The sequence below is a fragment of the Sceloporus occidentalis genome, unplaced genomic scaffold (assembly GCF_023333645.1).
Source record: "Sceloporus occidentalis isolate IW3139 unplaced genomic scaffold, rSceOcc1.0.p SCAF_1, whole genome shotgun sequence".
NCBI lineage: Eukaryota > Metazoa > Chordata > Lepidosauria > Squamata > Phrynosomatidae > Sceloporus > Sceloporus occidentalis.
The window spans coordinates 130,921,361-130,936,911 of NW_028316981.1; the positions used below are offsets into that span (position 1 = coordinate 130,921,361).

The window sequence follows — 15,551 nt, forward strand, 5'->3', positions numbered from 1 at the left end:
ATAATTTTGGAATGTGGCTACACCACCTTAACTGCCATGGCTCAATGCTATACAATTCTGGGAACTGTAGTTTTATGAAATATTTAGCCTTCTCTGTCATAGAGCTTTGACACCACAATGAACTACAATTCCCAGAATTGAGCCATGGCAGTTAAAGTGGTGTCAAACTGGATTATTTCTAAAGTGTGGACACAGCCCAGGATTCAATTTTCTGCTCAGTCATGGAAACCCACCAAATTACCTTGAGCAAATCAAACACTCAGCCCCAGAAAGCCCCATAGAAGGTTCACCTTAGTGTTGTCATGAGTTGGAAACTATTTGAAGGCCATTGAAATGCACAGAGAAGCCATTGAAATCCACAAACATCTGGATAATTTCAACTGGAAAGAAGAAACACTTAAAGTGAACAAAATTTGGCCACCAGTCCTGAGGAATAGCAAAATAAGGACTCAGCAAATGCAAATGGGAAACCATTCAGAGTCAGGGGCTTTCCCAGCAGATAATGATCACCAATTAGCAGACATTAATCCTTGTTTGCATTAGCCTCACAGCCTGAGGCCGGCCATCCGCACAGAACAATACACATGCAAATCACTCCTGCATTCCCAGGCTCACACAGTATATATAGACCCACTTTTTCCAGGCAAGCATTTTCTGAAGATGCCAGCCACAGATGCTGGCAAAACGTTAGTCAGAAAATCTTGTAGAACATGGCCACATAGCCCGAAAAACCCACAAAAAACAATATTTGAAGGCACATAACAACTTCCAGATCATCATTTGAGATTAATGAAAGGACAAGCTGAGCTGTAGTGTTGTATATTACAAGTCATGTGTCTCATTGATAAACCTCCCTTCAGCACTTGCATATTAGGGCAGAACAAAAAAGCACAGATGTTTCTCACTTCTCATCTGGGTTTGCTTCAGTACTGACCATTGCAATTCTGCTCCATAATATGTGGCAAATCTGTCTTGTTTGCTATTGAAAGACCACAATGTTTTGAGCACAATGGATCCCCCCCCCCCCCCCCAATGTTTCCAAATAATAGCAGACAATTTACCCGGTTTAAACTAGATTCCTTCAAAAATCAGAAGGCGCAAAACTACATTGTGGTATGCCTAGATTCTTGTATTGCAGTGTTTTGAACCCAGCGGTTATTTGGTTTGCAATGAGGGATGTTTAATTCTAGTCTGGGTTCTTGTGTTCTTAGAAAAATAATAATTAATCTGGCCTTGGCTTCAGAGAAAAACACCAGGCAACCATTTATATTTTTATCCACCTGCTCTCTGTTTTCTTGTTTTAGGTCCTCGGGTAGCAATGACTTGGCTGTACTCATCTCTCGCATGCAAAAAAATGCTGACCAAGTGGAAAAGGACATTCTTGAAACACAGAACAAACTTAAGCAGGTAAATTTGATAAATTGATAGACTAACATAGGCTGGAAATGAAGGGGTAAGCCCCAGAGAAAGCCTAAACAGTGCAATAAAATAAAAACCTGAAGCTTAAATTATAAAGATATAAATATGCACACACCAAATGCTCAGGAGGTACACAAGAACTCAATCTCAGTTTGGCTTTCTTATAAAAATAGCTTGATGCAAGAAAGACAAGGTGGATTTCTATGGCCTGTATAGGGTAAGAAGAATCAAAGTGCTATAATTGGGTAGTGTGGATGGGCTCTAGGTTAGAACAAGGGATTAAAAACCTGTGCCCTTTGAGACAATTGTTCTTGATGAGGTATGATAAAACACTGCTTTTCTAGTTGCTAACCCATTGTTGTGTGAGAGAGGAACCCCTCTCTCCATTCCATCCTGGGGCCCTTTTACACTACACAATTATATGCTATGATTCCACTTTAACTGCCATGGTGCCATCCTCTGGAATCCTGGGATTTGCAATTTAGGGAGGGGCACTTAGAATTCTCAGCCTCAGGATTCCATAGAATGGAACCATGGCAATTAAAGTGGAATCATAGCACTATAATTCTGTAGTGTGAATAAGCCCCAAACTGCCAATCCCAAGATTACATAAGATGCAGTCATGGCAGTTAAAGCAGAATCCATAGCACTATGATTCTGTAACATGAAAGAGCCTGAGTTTGAAACAGGAAAGAGTTTGTCTACACCTGTCAGAATACTCTGGGCTGCTGCTGGAGTATTTTGGCAAGTGTAGATGAGCCCTTTGCTGCTCTTGGACTATTCTTGCCTCAGATTCCTCCTGCATTCGCTCCCTACCTGGCTCTCTTCTTCCATCAGTAGTGAGTGGGTGGCTACCTTCCCATCTTGTCCCCATTTGTCACCTGGTGATGCAACTGAGGTCAGAACAGGTGCCTGCCCATGTTATCCATGTTGGACACTACATTCTGACCTTAGAGTGACTCACGCCTGCACAAATGGCACCAGGCAACTTGCAATGGCTGCAAATAAAAAGCAGCCACTGTTGTTGCTGAAAATCTATCAAAAAACCATGGCAAATGGTGAGTTATTTGAATGCAGGTAAGGTGGAGGAAGAAAAAGATTGGGTGCAGGTGCAGTGAAGATAGCCTGGACCTGATTTGGGGTTTTGGTCCTTCATTTGTAAGCAGGATGCAGTGAACCTGGGGGGATCTCAGGGAAAATCACCTATGTAGACAAATCCAAAGTCAACAGGAAGATGACAAAGTGATATGGGAGCCATCCAGGGTTGTTGGTGGGTCTTTGAGTACTGTTGGCTTTGGTAATGCAGAACATGAAATGAACCAATTTGATGGATCAGAGCAAAGGTAGGCAGATTCTGTCTCCAGTCCAGTGTCTTTGAGAAACTCTTTTGAGAAATCCCTTCCCAGGGATAAGTACTCAATAAGCCCATCCTTCATAAATTAGGGCCACCTTATTTAAAAAAGAAACCTTTGGAGCTCATGGCTTTGTGTGTATCACTGTGGTAAATTCTGTAAATGTAATTACATGAATTGTAATTGAAAAAACACGTTTTCTTGGGTTAGTTGAAATAATACAAATAGGCACCAAGTATCATGTATTCATGCTAAAATATAACATTGCCCTTTTCTCATTTCAGGATGCCAGTAACCACCGGCAAAATAAACCTTTTGAGTTCCAGCAGGAGAATGCCAAAAACCTGAAAGAGGCTGAGACCCTCCTGAAAGATCTTTTCCTAGATGTGGACAAAGTCAAGCGTCTGAAGCACCCTCAGGCCTTGGAAATTGAAAAAGAGTGAGTAGCAGCAGCACTGTAGTGCTTGTGGACTTCCATCCATTTTATTAAGTGTAGGAAGACCAATCTGTGTGGTTGCCTAGGACCAGCAGTGAGCTTCAGACCTGGTTCAAATGCTTCACCTCATTCAATGGTCCTGGGCAAATCTTCTTTGGACAATCCTATTTTGTAACAGAGAAACTTTCTTGCTTCTCTCCTGTAAAGCATTAAGCAACTTCATGGGCGAGTGACACACCAATGTGCTGAATATCGAGATCTGTATGAAAAGTTTACACTTCCTGAAGCTGGATCCAAAGTAGACTGGGCAAAAATTCTGGAACAAAAACAGGTAAAGGGTACTGATTGGATGCATTTCTCTTTGACTTGAATGTTCAATATAGATAGACAAAGATGAACAAAGGCAATGGTTTTTATAAAGCCAGTAATTGTGTTTATATGTGTCTTATGCACATTTTTTCCCTCTTCTCTACCACCCACAGCAGCAACTTCTCAAACTCCATCACAGATATTTTCTGAAGTCTCCCCATATATTTGGAATGGCTTGTTGGGCTTACTTCCTGAAGAGAAGAATGCTTTATTGACTTTATAGGAAGCTTTCACTACATGAGATTCAAACAGGAGTTTTCATGTATTTATTTTCATATGTGGAAGTTAATTCACCCAGTGGTGTTTTGTTTTGTTTTGTCTTGTTTTGCTGCTTAGCACGTGGATTAATTTGATCTGTGCTTTAGATCTGTGGGCAAGCAAGCACATGTCATCCTAAAATATATACATTATACTCAGTCCTTGAGTCACCAATTAGGGAAGTTGATGAAGAAGCACAGGCATCTGCTTTGCCAGTGACAAGGTTATGCAGACTGAGGCACATGGACGTCTATACTACTAAGCAAATCAGAGCAGCCCTGGCTTAACCATTCATAGCAAGCCAGGCTCTCTGCAGTTATTTTCAAGAAGACCTAGCCTCTACCTTGGCAGTGATAGCTAGTGGCTTTCATGCCAGTGAGGCAGTGAATCTACTGTGAATCTGCTCAGCTCTATCCCTCAAGCAAGTTGCAAGACTGGATTTGTTTCTTCATACTAAAAATGCAGAGTAGATTTACTATTCTGCTGGCATGAGATACACCAGTCACCACTATACTGTAGCTTGGTTGTAATGTGGCTTGTAAGGCAAAAGGAAATACATGCCAGTATGCTAAAAAGATGGTCTTTATTCTCTAAAAAATTCCAAAAGGTCATATTTCCTTTTTTTTCATGGTAACGCTGTCTAACAATCATACACTTCTGTCATCACCGTTACCAAGGGAACTATTGCAGAAGTGGTTGTGTTTACATTATTTGCTGCAGCAAACATAGGAAAGACTTTTTAAGTGCCAAAATATCTTAACACAGCCTAAAAGAGAAGGACCTTGCTTTTATAGGCTCCCAGCATAGCCTAGTGATTTGAGTGTTGGACTATGGAGATTATCAGACAGGGGACGGGACAGAGACTAAGTAGATTGCTCTCCCATCCTTATCCCATGAAAGAATATTATACACATCATACTTAACCAGTGATTATTGTGTCAGCGAAGTGGAATTTTCCTGTCACTAGTATTGACTGGTTATTCCATTAATAAAAAATGAAGGGAAATAACCAGACAATTCCACTTCACTAATGGGACAAGGATGGGATCAGTGCGATGTCATCAGAAAGTCTATCTCATGATCATGTTCAATTGCACTTCATTGTTGGGATAATGGCCAGATAAGTGCGATGTCACATGAGACAAAGGATGGGGCAATGATGTTCTTTTCCCCGTATGGTTTTCTTATATGACTTTTGGAGACCAGGGTTCAATTTCCCACTCAGTCATGAAACTCACTGGATGACCCGGAGCAAGTCACATGTTGTCAGCCTCAGGGGAAGGCAATGGCAAATCTCCTCTGAACAAATCTTGCCAAGAAAACTCCACCCCATGTTAAGTTCACCTTAGGGTTGCCATAAATTGGAAATGACTTGAAAGCACACAACAACAAGAACAATCTGGAAGAACTAGAATCTGTATAGCTACTGAACTGTAATCTCTAAAAAAAATCCCCTTTACCCCACATGCCGGTAGAAAGTGAGTGTGTTAGTGCTTGCATGCACTGGAATGTCCTTTCATTTTACTCACTTGCACACATTGCTTCACAAGGGAATTTGAGGATTCACAAAGGAATTTGTAGGGTAGCAGTGTGTGCTTTTTCACCAAGAGTAGTCCTCTGTTAAAGGGGCTGTAAAAGGAATCTCCTCTGCTTGAAGTTCTGCAGGCACACAGGGCAGGGGGCCACACTCTTCTCCACTATATGTGTATCTATTTATATTATAGTAATTTCCCTTTGATCTGTGTTTATACATACAAATCAACATATGCACACCTTATAGAAATGGCTGCCTCTCATTTGGAGTGATGCATAAGCAGCCATCCCAGAGTTTTCTCACCACTAGGGCTCTTAGGGGTTGTTCCCACTTAAGATTTGAAACGATTTAAAATACAACGTTTTTAATAAAATAGATTCAAAATAACACTGTTCTTATCCCGCTATCCGAATCGCTTTGTTCATCGTTCCCATCTGGTTATTTAAATCGAAGTTTTTACCTCCAAGCGTTCCTACTTGGCATGAAATCGGTGTTTAAATAAAGCGATTCTTCTCCTCCATACCTTATTTGGAGCTGTCAATCAATAGTACGTCAGAATGACGTAACGTTAATCCGGAATATTTGGAAGCGATTTATCTTTTGGCATCGTTTCCATTTCATTGACTGTTTGTGAATTTAGCGAATTTAGGAAAGCGAATTTAGGAAACCCAAGCTCTTTCCAGAGGAACTATGGGATAGGTTTTGCATGACAGCATCCCCTCTTCATGTCTCCCAAGACAGCCAGGGAGAATCCCTTCAGAGAGCACAGAGATCAATGGGGGAGGCTTCTGGCAAAGCGAATTTAGGAAACCCAAGCTCTTTCCAGAGGAACTATGGGATAGGTTTTCCATGACAGCATCCCCTCTTCATGTCTCCCAAGACAGCCAGGGAGAATCCCTTCAGAGAGCACAGAGATCAATGGGGGAGGCTTCTGGCAAAGTGAATTTAGGAAACCCAAGCTCTTTCCAGAGGAACTATGGGATAGGTTTTCCATGACAGCATCCCCTCTTCATGTCTCCCAAGACAGCCAGGGAGAATCCCTTCAGAGAGCCCAGAGATCAATGAAGGAGGCTGCTGGAAAAGCAGGGAGGGAGCACTCTTCCCAAAGATTCTCTTTCCAGGGTTGGAGGAGAAGGCAGATTCCATTTGAGAAATGGAGGGAGAAAGGCTCTATCCCCCCCCCCCACCATTGATCAGAGCCCTTCCCTGCCTGGGCGAGATCAGATGCCTCCTCGCGAGGAGCCTTCCCTTCCCTGTCTGGGCGAGATCAGAGCCCAAGCGGGCAGGGAATGCCTCTTCGAGAGGAGCCTTCCCTTCCTGCCTCTCCTCCATTAGAAATGGGCTCTCCCCACACAGAGGGGAGGTTGCAATCCACCGGCAGATGCAGGCGCTTGAGCAGCCGGGACTTCAGGCGCTTAAAGCGCTGAAGAGATTAAGCGCCTGTAAACCATTAAAATAAAAAATAAAAATAATCCTTATCTCTTATTGAAAGACCACAGCGGACAAAGGGGTGAGGGAAGCAAAAATGGCAACAGCCATGATGGATGGGGACAGAAAGGGCAACTCCCCCAAGGCCAGCCCCATCGCACTCGGCTCCTCCCATCCATCTAACCCGATTTCAAAGGTTGTCGTTCCTATTTAAATGCTCCGGTTTCTAACTCGAATCAAGGGAAAAACGTAGGTCGGACCCTAGTGTTTTTTTAACACGTGTTAAATGAGGAAAACTCGATTTAAATTTTTATCCCGCTCTACGATTCGATTTGTAGTGGGGACGATTGCGGGTTGCTCTAGAACCGTTCTAGGTTTAAAATGGATCCTAATAGGAACGCCACTCCTTGGATTCGATTCAGAACACGGGGTTTCACCTAGTGGGAACAACCCCACTGACTTGTGTGTGATCCAAAGGGTGAAAGAGCCCTCCCCTCCTTTGTTTTGTACTGGTTTCCTTTTTCCTCCCTAACCTGGATGAGTCATTCCCCGTGCTCCTTAGTCCAGTTGATTTATAACAACAGCCAGGACGAAAATGTGGATGCATGGTTTTGTTCTCTGCTGTCCTTGGTCAGCTTTCATTGAATGAGCAGTCTCACCACACTTTGAACACAGAATTTTATAGGGTGGCTGTATGGTACTGTTCTCCATCAAGGGGAAAGACTATAGGTCAAGATTAGGCAAAATTAATTTATTCCATGTTGCTGACTAAAGAGATTATCACACTGCCTTTCCTCCCAGCCTCAGTGCAGGCTGAAACGTTTGATAACTTTTTAAAAATGGATGTTATTGCACACCATGCCCAGTCCGGAGGCATTGTATACCCGATCCTGGCATCCTGTATCCAATATATACTTCTCCGGCACCTTTTGAAAGAATGGGAGTTTCCCATTCTTTGCAAAGTATGGATCAGGTATAGGATGCCAAGATAGGGTGTGCAATGCCTCCAGACTGGACATAGAGATATGTTATAACTTCCATTTTAAAAAAGTTTTCAAATGTTCCAGCCCATGCTAAGGCTGGGAGGAAAGGCAGTGTGGTAAACTCCTAAGATTTGTTGCAGTTCAACAATCTTTGGAGGGCCACACTTCATCCATTCCTGCTAGAAGCAGAGCAAGGCTGTCACCAGACTTGACTTTTGATTTGATCTCTGCAAAACTCCCTGCCCACTAGACATAAGGCTTCACTGTAGCCCCCCCCCCCCCCAATGCTTCCAGTCCACTTAAAAATTGTTAATATTCACATTCCTGGAGGAAATGGTCACCTCTGAATAGTTTTGTGATAAAGAGAAAATTGACATTAGCCAGTTTTCCCAATAACAACGCTGTTCTCAGAGCTTGAAAGACTTTGCATTTTTAAATCCCAGCTCAAGTCCAGTGGCCATGCTGACTGGACGATTCTGAGAGTTGTGGTCCCCCTAAATAATCTTGTCAAGCTTTGGTTGTGGTTGTAAATCCATTAAACTTGCCAGCTGGCCCTGTGAGTTTCTACTTCTTTTTCTCCTGCTATCACCACTTCCCCTGCAGCTAACTCACATTCTCAATAATCTTAAGCACCTGGTATTGTAAAGACGAGGTGAAGAGCTGGCAAGCAACTGCCTTGAGCGCGCGCGCACACACACACCCCTTACCTGCCTTTCCTTAAAGCTAGAGGCAGGGTTCAACTTAGAATAAAATACAATATATAACTAAACACACAAAACTGTTAGGTGCATGCAGTGGTTGGGACAGAGGATCAGAGGACCTTACTGGCCTTTCTTGCAGTTGTGTGTCTCTAAAACTTCATAGCATTACTCTTGGGTTTGTTGCAGAAACAAGTCAATGCAGGGAAATATGGACCTACTTTGCCAGAGTTGGAGAAACAGATAGCAGAGCACAACATTCTCCAGAAGGAGATAGAAGCATATGGCCTTCAGATCAAGAACGTCCGTGGTCCGGTAAAATGGGATTTTGCCTTTCTTTCCATTCTAGAGATAAGTTAATCTGACCAATCTCAAGGGGCAGAAGTTTGTTCAGATGTTCATATAGAGTAATGATGGTATGCCAAGTCACCCTTATGCTGTCCTTCCTGTGTCAAGATTATGACTCAACACCACACCCTGAAGAATCTCTATTAAGTAGTCTGAATCATATGCACGGATGCATGAACAAGGCCAGTAAAAGACACAAAATTCCTCTAAACAAGTCAACTCCCATTGGTTTTGAGCCTATTAAAATGTTTACATGTATGAACATCTGAACTTCCTACTCTTGTTGAACTGACAAAAACATTGATTTCTATCATTTTGACGTGTTCCTGGTGTTTTCCTTGATTTTTAGCATCTCTCTTCAGATATGTGTCTTCTGTTAGTTTGTTGTGGTTGTTTGTAAAGGCCTGGATATACTTTAGGAAGCACAGCCATGTCTGAGATGAATGTGAATGTGAAGAATCTAAGGCATGGCCCTGCCTTGAAACCTTTGCCTGCATTTGGGGACACAGCCATTGTTTTCCAGGCATCTGAGTAATGAACTCCCTCACCTTATGACCTTGTTTATTTTGTCAATTGTGAAAAATTTTAATGCAGTGACTTGAGGGAGAAATTAAAGGAAACTTGGTTATTACAATCCCAGGCACTGTATAGCTCCAAAGTAAATATGGAATTCAGTACAACCATGGAATAAGTCTCAATGAGTAAAGATGTACAGGCACTATAGTGCTTTCTCCAGCATGGGAGAGTATGAGGCACCCCAGTTCAGACTGATTTCTTTGTTATAGAGCACCTCAAAGTTGTTGGGTCAAAAAAAATCCCTCTAGGGAATTTCCACATAGGTAAACCACTGAAAGAGTTGTAATGTAGCCTACGGCCTTAAGTAAAAGGTTCTTAACATGATGCTTAATCTAGCACAGATCCTACCTAGTAAAATTCCTGGGCAGTGAATAATGTGTGGGTTTGTTTACAAGACCAGGAACCTTTTGAATATGGAGCCCAGTTCAGCCACCATCTAATTATGTGTCATGCAATTTATTAATCCTTGTACCTCTGTTGTCCTATTAGTGAACTATAGGATAATGACAGGCCATAGAAGCAGGCTGGGCCATAATTATCTTAGTAAAATGAAATTGCTAATCAGTCTTGGTTGCCAAATCTTACTCAGTAGTGGGTGGTTGCCCTCTCCCTTTCTTTGAAAAGAAAGCTATGTGTAATTTCATTTGAAATGATAAAGTCCACTGAGGTATCCTTATTTGAGAATATTTAATTTAAAGGACCATGATCCCAATATCAAATTTTTGAATTTGGTTGAAATTCAGGTTGAAAACATTGAATCAGTGTGCACGGAATTCCTGCATTTTGATAATGGTAGAATCAATGTCTCAAAGAGATAATTTAAAGATCAGAAAATCCTTCCAAAAAATCTGGATTAAAAATAAATCTTATCTCTTTTAGATGTGTCTACCCTGAATTCTCCATGCAAGGACAAATTGTATTCTGTTGTGAGACATTTTTTTAAAGCATATTCTTTGCAATATGTTAAAATTATTCTTTTAAACATGCCTAATGTTTATATGTGTGCACATTCTCTCCCCCCCCCCCCACCCTCAAACAGGAAGCAGCTGATTTAAAGAGTCAATACAAGGAGTTGCTGGTAAGATTTTTTTTGTAGATGATGATGATGATGATGATGAAACTTTATTTATATAGCGCTGTAAATTTACACAGCGCTGTACATAAAATCTTTTTAATAAGACAGTTCACTGCCCTTAGGCTTACAATCTAAAAATTGTACAATCTATGATTCAGCTTTCTCTTTCATTTTTAAACATTAATTAGTAAGATTTATTGATTTATTAATTTGACAGGTTCAGACAGCATGTATTTGGGAAAACTGAGTTAAGTTTTGTGGTGTTCCAGCCAATATGGACTGAGTGTAGAAGAGTTTGAGGATTCACTAGTATGATAAGGGGGAAAGCACAATTGATACAAAAGTTTTATGTCTCCTGGAAATGATGTTAAATGTTTCCCCTTCCCCATGGTAGTTCTGGATTTCCACAGTCAGGGGAGTGCAAATACAAGTGTGTCATCCACCCACCACACCATATCCATCTGCAATTTTCTGTGGAGATCCTTGAAGTGAAATTCCTGCATGGTGTATCAGAATAGAGTTCTAACTGAATAAATAAACTGAATATAGCGTCACTCATCTTCTTCATACCGTACAAATTCATCAGTTAGGCTGCCTCTCTATATATTCTAAACTACCTCATAAGGTTACTGTGACATTAAATTAGATGAAGTGAAGAATTGTCAAGTATCATGTGGGCTGAAAAAGGTTATAGAAATTATAAATAAAAACTGTGGCCAAGGCACTGACATGTTCTCTCTTGAAACTGACAGAAAGCCTCTATCTGGCGAGGCCAGAGCTTGGGCAGCCTCTATACACACCTACAAGGCTGCACCAAGGAGCTGGGTTACCTTACTGAGCAGCAAAATAAGATCTTGAAGCAGGACTGGAGTGACCAGATGATTGATCCTCAGTTGGTGCGGCGTGAGTATGACGTAAGTGGTCCTCAGGATTCCATAGGATATTGCCATTGCAGATAAAATGAAATATAGTCCTTTAACAGGATGTGAATGAGCCCTAGTTCTATTCTAACACTTAATGCCAATGCTTCTGAGCCATAAATCATGATATACATAATAAGAAAGCATTTTCTTTTTTAAAAGTAACATATCTCTAAAGAAGGAGGCCCATAACCTGTCTTACTACCTTGGATGGTCGATCTCCATCTACTTCAGAAGTGTTCATTTGCTGCATTGTGAACAAAAATGACTAAAAAGGTTTTTTAAATTGACTTGTCTGATCTGTTGCCACTAACACAATAGAAATGCACACATGCACACTTACACACTAAAACACACTATCCTATGCATTTTTATATGACACCCGCAGTAGCAGGTTTCTCTGTCACACTGACTTCAGTACTGTATAGGCAAGAAGTTACTAACTACACTTTAGCTAATTTGACAAATCCCAGCACACCTTAAGCGAAGTCTTTCCTCCCACCACAAAAAAATTGTCCCATGACTTTACCCCCACCACTACAAAAGGATCTCTTCCTTTAATGTGCAAATGTATAGTGCTCCTCATTCTATCCTGCAGGATTTCAAGAATAATGAGCTCCTTAACCAGGAAGAATATGTGAATACACTCCAGGATGATGGGGAAAGAATGATTGAATTGAAGCACCCAGCTGTGAGCCCAATCCAGGTCAGTACTCAATTTTGACCCATCCACCATATTATTTATTTATTTGAAATTTTTATTCCAAGGCATCCATAGAAAAAGACTTCCACCGGAGTGGCTCATGAAGATCAATAAGACAAGCTTATAAGCTAAAAGATACAACCAAAGGAAAAGAGGGCCAAAGCTGGGCACTCATTCTTAATTATAAAGCTGCTATAACAAACAGTTGGAATATAAATAGTTCAGGGAGATCCAGAGCTAAATAGTCCTACTCTCTGAGCTAAATTGAGTGCTTCCTCTGAGTTCCTGAAATTTTTCAGTTCACTAAAATGCAGGATTTTGTCTTAACTTTTGTTTTTCAATGCACTTAAAATGTAGGAATTTCTCATAATATTTGTATCCACACATCAAAAGTAGTTGAATAATTACCTTTCTCTTGCCAAATACAAGAAAATCAAAAAATCCACAAAAGAGAAATGGCTTTATTGACCAACCAAAATACACAAAATATGTCATCTACGTTTTCAAAGCTACATTGGCTTCTTCATCAGGCAAAAGATGCTTTTAAAAATCATACAGGATAACTAAAGTGACAACAGTAGAGTCACAAATCTACATTTTGTATCAGATGTTTTGGTTGTACAGTGTACTTGTTGTCCGCTGGGGTTTGATTCCAGGATCACCTGTGGATAACAAAATCTGTGAATGCTCAAGTCCCATTAAATATAATGGCATAGTAAAACAATGTCCCTTATATAAAATGAAAAATCAAGGTTTAAAATTTGGAATGTATACATTTTTTGAACATTTTCAAGCAGTGGGTGCTTGAATTTGTTGATAAAAAATCCATGTATAAGTAGGGCCACACCTTTCTACCCATCTGTATCCCCCCCAGTCTACAAAGTTTATGCTACAATGTCTTTTTCTCAGTTAGTCTCAAAGGTGCTACAAGAACCCACAGCATATTGATTTTGCAGACTAACACGACGTTGTCTCTGCTATATTAGAAATTTGGGGACTGAAATATACAGTAATTTCATTTGAAGGGGGGCAATGCCCACATTTTGCCACTACACTGGGGATTCCATGAGTTATAATAAAAAAGTAACTTTTCTAAGCTCCGATTGAAGGTATGCTTAGTGAAATTAAAGCTTCCGTATCCCCAAGTGTGGCAGAACAGATGGGTCAAAGTTCTGCTTCATAGGTACAAGCAGGTCAAATATCCTGGAAATGTTAGGTTATAGAAGGAAATAGAACTGGCTAAGGAGACACCATCTCAGGAGGTTCAACTTTGTGTTTACATTATAATAAAGTGTGACGGTCTGTGTTCAGCTAAGACTATCATTATGGATCACACAGAATAGATTCCATCAGCTCATTTTCCCAAGAAGCTGCAATGTTTTGTAATCTGTGAAGATGGGAATTTTGGGAACAAGATGTTGAGCAAGGAGAAGTAATATCTAAGTCTATACTGATTTGATAAGAAATGTAATTTGAATGTTATTATTTATAAGAAAATGCTTTAGATCAGCTGCTGATCCAGCCCTTATGGAAACTAACGATCACTTGATATTAAACAAAATATACTGATTTTCCTCTCTCATGTTTTGGAGGGCATGTTCTCTCTTACTTGTAATAGCATTTAACATTTCTAAAGAGCAGGATATAAATAAATAAATAAATAAATAAATAAATAAATAAATAAATGCTTTCTGGATTCAGCAATAAGTGTTTTCTTCTGTAGTCAGTCTTGGATGTAATAGTAAAGGAAGTGAACAATAGGAGACTGAGCTAGACAGAGAAATAATAATAATCATTTTTTTTTTCCTGCAGGCTCATCAGGAAGCCCTGAAGAGTGAATGGCAGAACTTTCTCAACTTGTGCATCTGCCAAGAGAACCATCTGAAAAATATAGAGAACTATAGAAAGGTAAATTTTGCCAATGCAAAAAAGAGGAATCCAGACGGTGATGTACAAAGGATTTTTCTCTTTAAAAAAAAGTTTCTAACTCTTCCAATCCAATATAAAAAGTACTGTGTGGGGTTTTATTAGAATGTAGAAAATTCCGTAAGTGCCAAACAAAGTTTTTGTGAAGCTTAGTGGACAGAAGGTACACCTTTTACAGTAAGCCAGCAGAGCAGTTCTGCCAGTAGATTGTGTTCATTTGATACAAAACCACTGTGTTTTCTGTTTCTGAAATAAATTGTCATTGTGAACACACATTGTGTAGCTCAGTCATATAGCAGAGGTAATATCTCAGCTTCATTAATAAAGGTGTGTTTTCTGACTTCTTTTTTTCCCTTTTGTCTTCAGTTCTATGATGATGCTGATGCTGTGAGCCAGTCACTAAACAAGCTGAACAGTGACCTTGATACAAAATATAGACAGTTCAATAAAGACAGTCCAGGTTTGATGTCTGACTTAATCCTTCAGCTGGAGGTAAGAATCACAAAGAGGAACTGGGAGCCAGCTTTTATGTCTTTGTGATTGATTCTGAAGCAACCATGAATTTTCTGAAACACTCTGAAGCTGAAATTCAACTATTGCTTTGAATGATTTCATTTAAATGAAATCTTGTGCAGAGCCACATGGCCTTAATTTGCCTCATTAATATTGGTGGGAAATGAGGATAAGGGGGAAGGGAGAGATGACTGGTTGGAGAAAAACAAATCCAGTCCAGTGCACTGGGGCCAGGTACTCTACTAGAATAGCATTGCTTCCCAACTCATAAGAAATATCACAAAAGCCCTCTTCTGATGAAAAAGATAGGTTGAGCAGAATCTTCATCCGAAGTGACCATTCGTTTCAGCGAATGATCTAGAAATGTTGTACGTGATAAGGGTCCTTGCCTTTTTCATGGCTGTGTAGAGGGACACTATCTATAATACAACCTGTATGCATAGAAACTCTTTCATACTTTCAGATGACTAGGTGGGCACAGTTTATATTTAAATCAATACAGTTTAGGAACTGGAACAATAGACATGACACTTCCCACCAACATTTTTCAGAATGTAGGTACAGGACAAAAGTTACTGTCTCTCCCCATCTGCATTTTCCTCAACGAGGGTTCCCCAGTCCTCCAGCATCAAAGCCAGGAGGACATAGATTTGTAAGCTGCTCTGCCAAACTAATCTCCCAGCTATAGGCAGAACCCAACCCAGCTACTAGCCCACCCCACCTTTGCTGCTTTCCAGGCACTGTGAAAACAAAATGGTTGTAATTCATCTAGCATATCATTGGTAGGTTCTGTTTGACTGGTAGGCTCTGTTTGGTTTAGGGAAGAAACAGGTAATAAAAAATAAATTAATTATGAAAATGATCCAGTAATTTCAGGAGGAACAGTTTCCTGGCATGCCCCCTCCCTCAACTTCATTTCATTGCTTTTTAGCATGTTTACTTTGGAATGGGACCAACTGAACCAAAGTTGTATGTATAACACTGCATAGTGCACACATGTGCTAATCTCTGCT

The 15,551-nt window shown here is 40.4% G+C and overlaps 1 protein-coding gene across 1 annotated transcript in view; it reads left to right on the forward strand.

Annotated features, from left to right (window-relative positions):
* Positions 1-15,551, forward strand: part of EVPL (envoplakin) — a 79,204-nt gene that overhangs the window by 45,865 nt on the left and 17,788 nt on the right. The window contains exons 5-13 of the mRNA XM_089535643.1: positions 1,305-1,407; positions 3,056-3,210; positions 3,415-3,538; positions 8,667-8,792; positions 10,441-10,479; positions 11,229-11,390; positions 11,995-12,102; positions 13,912-14,007; positions 14,392-14,517. Coding sequence (XP_089391769.1) covers positions 1,305-1,407; positions 3,056-3,210; positions 3,415-3,538; positions 8,667-8,792; positions 10,441-10,479; positions 11,229-11,390; positions 11,995-12,102; positions 13,912-14,007; positions 14,392-14,517 — 1,039 coding nt within the window. The remainder of the gene's footprint in view (positions 1-1,304; positions 1,408-3,055; positions 3,211-3,414; positions 3,539-8,666; positions 8,793-10,440; positions 10,480-11,228; positions 11,391-11,994; positions 12,103-13,911; positions 14,008-14,391; positions 14,518-15,551) is intronic.